General features: G+C 66.0%; 1 protein-coding gene across 1 annotated transcript in view; it reads left to right on the forward strand.

The window, feature by feature from the left end:
* Nucleotides 1-1,022: 1,022 nt before the first annotated feature.
* PLD2 (phospholipase D2) overlaps nucleotides 1,023-6,961 on the forward strand; it is a 17,094-nt gene continuing 11,155 nt past the window's right edge. Inside the window, 7 exon segments of the mRNA XM_075070620.1 lie at nucleotides 1,023-1,195; nucleotides 1,476-1,575; nucleotides 2,779-2,844; nucleotides 5,178-5,335; nucleotides 5,506-5,589; nucleotides 5,950-6,028; nucleotides 6,096-6,206. Of these exon segments, the coding sequence (XP_074926721.1) occupies nucleotides 1,110-1,195; nucleotides 1,476-1,575; nucleotides 2,779-2,844; nucleotides 5,178-5,335; nucleotides 5,506-5,589; nucleotides 5,950-6,028; nucleotides 6,096-6,206 (684 nt within the window). The 5' untranslated portion in view covers nucleotides 1,023-1,109.

The following is a 6,961-nucleotide window of genomic DNA, read 5'->3' on the forward strand; positions in this document are numbered from 1 at the left end:
TGGCATGGCATGGAGGGATGGCAGCCCAAACCTCACGCCAAGGCTCTGAGTGTTGGGACCCTCCCCAGGAATCCCAGGCTCTGGTGCCCCAGCGCCGCACGAGGCTGGGGAGTGTGTCCATGTTGTATCAGCCACTTCAGAGGGGCTTTGCCGCCTCCTGCATTGTGGGGGGAGATGGGGGGGTCCGGTGTCGTCCGCCCCTGAACCCGTCCGTCCGTCCCACAAGGCGGTGCCCGCTCTATCCCCTTCCTGAGTGCGTCTATTGACCTGAAAGCGTTTCATAATCCGCAGGGGCCTGTTTTGCGAAGGGGGTGCCCGTCACGCCCGGTGGAGTGCATCCCGATGCGGTTACACCACGGCTCAAGGTGAGTGGGCAGGGGTCTGCTGGGGCCCGGAACCTGGGTCTCTGTCAGCTCTAGGAGGGGAGTGGGGGTGCTGGGGGGCCCGAGCCTCAGGGTGGCTGGTGAAGCAGGACTCCTGGGTTCTCTCCCCGGCTCTGGAGGGGAGTGGTACTTTTCGCTGGGCGCTTGGTGGATTAGAACGGGGGGGGGGGCTGGGTGCCAGGACTCCTGGGTTCTCTCCCCGGGCTCTGGGAGGGAGTGGTGGCTGGTGCATTTAGACGGGGGGGGAGGGGCGGCTGGGAGCCAGGACTCCTGGGTTCTCTCCCCGGCTCTGGGAGGGGAGTGGGGGCTGGTGGGTCAGAGCCGGGGTGGCTGGGAGCCAGGACTCCTGGGTTCTCTCCCCGGCTCTGGGAGGGGAGTGGGGGCTGGTGGGTCAGAGCCGGGGTGGCTGGGAGCCAGGACTCCTGGGTTCTCTCCCCGGCTCTGGGAGGGGAGTGGGGGCTGGTGGGTCAGAGCCGGGGTGGCTGGGAGCCAGGACTCCTGGGTTCTCTCCCCGGCTCTGGGAGGGGAGTGGGGGCTGGTGGGTCAGAGCCGGGGTGGCTGGGAGCCAGGACTCCTGGGTTCTCTCCCCGACTCTGGGAGGGGAGTGGGGGGCGGGTGGATTAGAACGGGGGGGCTGGCAGCCCAGACTCCAGAGTTCTCTCCCCACAGATCCGGCCCAGCACGCTGTACTCCCTGCGGCTGACCCACGGGGATTTCACCTGGACCATGAAGAAGAAGTTCAAGCACTTCCAGGAGCTGCACCGCGACCTGATGAGACACAAGATCTTCATGAGCTTCCTGCCCCTCTCCAGGTCCGAACCCCCATCCCCTGCAGCGGGGCCTGTGCCACAGGAATCCCCCCCCAGCACTGGGAGGGCCCCGGTCCCTGCTTCCCCACATGGCAGCTGCCTTCTCCTGAGCCACATTCTCCCGACCTGGCCCCAGATTGGTCTCTAAAGCAACTAGCTGCCCAAAACCATCCTAGAATAACCCTCCTGAGGCAGGGACTGGCGGCTCGGGGGGGCGGGGAATGGGGCAGGGGCCTGTCCCCACTAAGTCTCACCCCATCTCTGATTCCACCCCCCCTCCCAGGTTTGCTGTCCATGGGTCGCGCGCAGAGGCCACCTCTCTGGAGATGCCTGCTCTGCCCCATGGGGGTGATGGCACTTCCAGACGCCCCTCCAGCAAACAGGTAGGAGGCGGGGCGTGGGATGCTGGAAGGTGGGGGGATCTGGGTTTCAAGGCTAGGAGGGGCCGTGGGCAGCGTGGGGAGCCGAGAGGAGCCCGGGAGGTGGGCCGGACAGCAAGACATCCCTGGTTTCTAACACGGATGGAAATCCACGAGCCACCGCCCGGTGCGAAATCACAGACATTTGGCACATGGGGTTTTCTCTTTTCTCGCCGGCCAGTGACCACGGCCCGGGCCCCTCGGCGCTGGCCAGGAGTCGAGGCTCTGGCTTCACGCCCTCATTTCCCCAGTGACGGCATCCAGCTTGGCTTCCTCCGGAGTCTGAAATTACTGTCGGAGGCGGCCTTGTCATCTGTTAGCTGAGGTTCCCGAGAGAATGAGTCACGTTTTGGGGTCTCTCCCCAGCTCTGGGGGCTTGTGGGTTACAGCTGGGGGCGGGGGGGGCTGGAAGCCAGGACTCCTGGGTTCTCTCCCCGTATCTGAGAGGGGAGTGGGGGCTGGTGGGTTAGAGCAGGGAGGGGCTGAGAGCCAGGACTCCTGGGTTCTCTCCCCAGCTCTGGGAGGGGAGTGGGGGCTGGTGGGTTAGAGCAGGGGGGGCTGGGAGCTAGGACTCCTGGGTTCTCTCCCCGGCTCTGGGAGCGGAGTGGGGGCTGGTGGGTTAGAGCAGGGGGTGCTGGGAGCTAGGACTCCTGGGTTCTTTCCCTGGCTCTGGGAGGGCAGTGGGGGCTGGTGGGTCAGAGCAGAGGGGGCTGGGAGCCAGGACTCTGGGGTTCCATTCTCTGCCCCACTCAGGTGGAAAGCTGAATTCATGTCAAGTGAAAGCATTTTAATTAGTCAAATGCACCTGCCCTGAACCCGCTGGCCTGGTCAGACCTGGGTTCTTGGCCCGTCCAGTGTTCAGAAGGGAGCCACGGACCAAGGGAAGCAGGATCTGGTGCCCGGGAACTCAACTGGTTGCGTCCGGTCCCTGGGTCCTGGCAGCTTTTAGAGCTAGTAGATCTCGGCCTGGTTCCGTACAATCCAGGGGGGTTTATCCCCTGTGCCGGTGAGGGGAGCAGAGATTTAGGGCAGAGGGAGCCCTTCGGAGGGACGGGGAGATGGGGAGCCCTTGAAGGCAGCAGGAGACGTGTGGGGCAGCCGGGGGCAGCACCCAGCCCAAACTCCCTCTCAGTGGGGGGCTCTCATGCCTTCCCTTGCTCCCCACAGAAGTACCTCGAGAGCTACCTGAACTCCCTGCTGGCAATGTCCTTCTACCGCAACTACCATGCCATGGTAACGTATCGGCCCCCCCACACCCCCCCTTCAACTTCCTGGACTCCTGGGTTCTCTCCTCGGTCTGGGAGGGGAGTGGGGGCTGGTGGGTTAGAGCAGGGGGGCTGGGAACCAGGACTCCTGGGTTCTCTCCCCGGCTCTGGGAGGGGAGCAGGGGCTGGTGGGTTAGAGCAGGGGGGCCTGGGAGCCAGGACTCCTGGGTTCTCTCCCCGGCTCTGGGAAGGGAATGGGGGCTGGTGGGTCAGAGCAGGGGGGGCTGGGAGCCAGGACTCCTGGGTTCTCTCCCCGGCTCTGGGAAGGGAGTGGGGCTGGTGGTTAGAGCAGGGGGGGCTGGGAGCCAGGACTCCTGGGTTCTCTTCCCAGCTCTGGGAGGGGAGTGGGGGCTGGTGGGTCAGAGCGAGGGGGCTGGAGCCAGGACTCCTGGGTTTTCTCCCCGGCTCTGGGTGCTGAGACGGTTACCTCAGTGATCGACACAAGCTGCTGCTGAACCGGAACTGCACAAGCTGCGAGCAGGACTCTTTTCTCCCTGCTCCACTGGCTCACGTGGATGCGCTTCAGGTTTTGGTTCAGCCTCCCGGGTGGGAGACCGACTCCAGCTCTCCTGCAGCCCTGAGGGACGGGACGCACGGTGTTACGCTGGGGGGTCCATTTCAATTCCACCCCCTTCCTGGGTTCTCTCCCAGGCTCTGGGAGGGAGTGGGGGGACTGGTGGTTCGACAGGCAGGGGTGACTGGGAGGCCAGGGGACTGCCTGGAAAGTTCTCTCCCTCAGCTCTGGCGAGAGGGAGTGGGGCCAGTGGTTAGAGCAGGGGGGTGCGGGGTTGAGGAGCCCGAACTCCTGGGTTCTCTCCTGGCTCTGGAGGGGGAGCGGGAGGGGGGTGGCCGGCTCACGGGTCTCTCCCGGCTGGTGGAGGTCAAGCGGGGGGTTACGGGCTGGGGCAGGACTCCTGGGTTCTCCTGCCCGGCTCTGGGGAGGGGAGGGGCTGTGGGTGACGTGCAGGGCGGGCTGGGATGCCAGGAACTCCTGGTTTCTTCCGCCGGCTCTGGGGTGGTCGAAGAGGGGGCTGGCTGGGCCAGTGGTTACGGGCTGGGGCGGGATGTTGGGCCCAGGACTCCTCGCAGGAGCCCAACATTTCTCCCCAGGCTCTTGGTGAGGGAGTTCGGGGGCCAAGTGGTTAAGAAGCTGCTTGGGAAGCCGGGACTCCTGGTCGTTCTCTCCCTGGCTCTGCGGCGCGGGCCAGTGGTTACGGGCATGGTGTTCTTCAGGAGCACCGGAACAGTGGTGCTCGTCCGGCTAGCGGGAGGCTGGAGCCATGCAAGTAGTACAGCGCTGGGTTGGCTCCGCCGGGGGGGGTCCCTTGGGACCGGTCTGGAGGGAGCTAAGGGCCATTGGTTACAGGGGTGGCCTGGGAGCCAGGACTCCTGGGGTTCTCTCCCGGCTCATGGGAGGGGAGCGGGGGGCGGTGGTTCCCAGCAGGGGGGGCTGGGTTGGAGCCAGGGACTTTCCTGGTGGTTCTCTCCTCCTCGGTAATGGGAGGGAGCTGGGCTTAGTGGGGGCTAGTGGTGAGAGTCAATAGGAGGGGGGCCTGGGAGCCAGGACTCCTGGGTTCTCTGTCCCCATTGCTCTGGCGTTTGAATGTGGTGACAGTAGGGGGCGGGTGGTTAGGGGGAGGGCCCTGGTTGGGAGCCAGGACTCCTGGGTTCTCTCCCGGCTCTGGGAGGGGAGTGGGGCTGGTGGTGGGGAGCGGGGGGGTTGGAGCCCGGACTCCTGGGTTTTCTCCTCGGCTCTGGGAGGGGGTGGGGGGCATGGTGAGGTTAGGGCAGGGGGGCTGGCGAGCCAGCGACTCCTGGGTTCTCTCCCCGGCTCTGGGGGGGAGTGGGGGCGGTGGGGCGTTAGCAGAGGGGGGGCTGGGAGCCAGGACTCCTGGGTTCTCTCCCGGCTCTGGAAGGGGAGTGGGGGCTGGTGGTTAGCAGCAGGGGGGGCTGGGAAGCCAGGACTCCTGGCGTTCTCTCCCCGGCTCTGGAACCGGCAGTGGGGGCCGGATGGATGCGGCTCTAGAGCGGGGGGGGGTGGGGAGCCCTATGGGGACTTCCTGGGTTCTCTCCCCCGGCTCCTTGAGAGTGGCAGTGGGGCGTTGGATTCCCCCTGCGGTTCATGAGTCTGCAGGGGGCGATGGAGACCAGGTACTTCCTGGGTTCTCTCCCCGGCTCTGGGAAGGGGGAGTGCGCGGCTGTGGATCAGAGCAGGGGGCGGGAGCCAGGACTCTTGGGTTTCTCTCCTGGGCTGTGATGGTAAGGGAGTGGGGCTAGTTTGTGTTCCCCCCCCCCCCCCCCCCCGGCAGGACGCTGATACTGAAGTGCAGCAGCTACCGGCAGGCGCGCTGGTGGGGGCAGGAGATCATGGACCTCGCTGCGGAGCAGGGGAAGGATTTCCTGCAGCTGCATCGCCACCAGGCCTTCGCGCCCGTCCGCGAGGGCACCCCGGCCCGCTGGTGAGGGGGGCCAGGGACACTTGGTCCCCACGGGGAGGGGCCGGGATCCTGCGTGGTGGGAGTGGGGGGAGTGAGATGGGGCAGGTGCCGGGGAATCAGGGGGTAGTGGGGGCGGATGGGGGGGTCACCAGCCCCCCGAGGTTCCAGTCTCTCTCCCGCCCCCGTGGCAGGTTCGTGAACGGCGCTGGGTACTTTGCGGCTGTGGCCGATGCACTGATGCAAGCGAAGGAGGAAATTTATATCACTGACTGGTGGTGAGCGCCCCCCTGCTGCCCCCCTGGCCCTCACACGCACCCTCTGCGCCCACCCCCAGGTCCTGACTCTGTGCTGTTCACCCTCCCCGCTCTACAGCCCTGCCCCCAAAACACCCTTCCTGCCAGCCCCCCAACCTTGGCCCTGCCTCCCCCTCTGGGGCCCAGCCCCACGCCCCTCCTGGGAGTGCGCTGGATCCCACTGGTCCACCGCCTGGAAATCCTGGACGCTGCAGCCTCACAGCTTGGAGGTCGCACCGGGCAGGGTGGGACCTTGAGGGGTCCAGCCCCCCACGCTGAGCTGGGCGGAGGGGGGGGCAGGGGGCAGAACCCGCCCCAATCCAGGCCCCTCTGTGCCCGCAGGCTGAGCCCCGAGATGCACCTGAAGCGCCCGGCGCAGACGGACGACTGGCGCCTGGACATCCTCCTAAAGCACAAGGCGGTGAGTGCCCCAGGGCACGGGGGTCCCCGCAGTCCCCCTGCCCCCCTAACACCCTGTCTGCCCCCAGGAGGAGGGCGTGAGGGTCTGCGTGCTGCTCTTCAAGGAGGTGGAGCTGGCCCTGGGGATCAACAGTGACTACAGCAAGCGGGCCCTCATGCTGCTGCACCCCAACGTCAAGGTAGGGACCCAGGCATCCGGGATGCAGAACAGGGGGCCTGGAGGTGGGACCCAGGCGTCCGGGACGGCGGCGCAGGGTGCTCGCCCCTGAGAATGAGACACAGGCATCCGGGACGGTGGCGCAGGGCGCTCGCCTCCAACAGGCCCTGGGGAGGGGAGACGGGACCCGGGCGTCCGGGAGGGCGGCGCAGGGAGGGGAGACGGGACCCGGGCGTCCGGGAGGTCTGCGCAGGGAGGGGAGACGGGACCCGGGTGTCACGGAGTCACCGGGCGATGCTCTGGAACTGCTCCCCACGAAGCCAGTCAGGACTTTGGGGAGCCTCCTCTCCCTTGGAGCAGACTTGTTCAGGGCAAGAAGCTCACACGTCTTCACCTCCTGGGTCAAAAGAGAGAGAATAGAGAGACAAAGGGATCAGGTGACTCCTTGGCCGGGAAGGAGCTGAAGCAGAAGGAGGGGCGGGAGGGGTTGGTTTAGTCTGTAGCTACTGGGGATAGAGTGAAGTGCAGACCTAGGGTCTGGCTCACTGCCCCCCAGAATGGACCCCGGCCGAGGGTCTGTTTCGCTGTATCTAACAACTCACTGTTTTAAGACCCCTGTTCCTGTCCATCGAAATAAACCTCTGTTTTGCTGGTGAAGAGTCACGTCTGACTGACAAAAGTGGGGGTGCAGGACCCGTGGCTCCCAGGAGCCCGCCTGGGTGGGCTCGCTGTGGGAAAAGACACACAGAGGGCAAGATGCTGAAAGCTCCAAGGAGA

This window comes from Chelonoidis abingdonii, chromosome 11 (assembly GCF_003597395.2).
Source record: "Chelonoidis abingdonii isolate Lonesome George chromosome 11, CheloAbing_2.0, whole genome shotgun sequence".
Classification (NCBI taxonomy): Eukaryota; Metazoa; Chordata; order Testudines; family Testudinidae; genus Chelonoidis; species Chelonoidis abingdonii.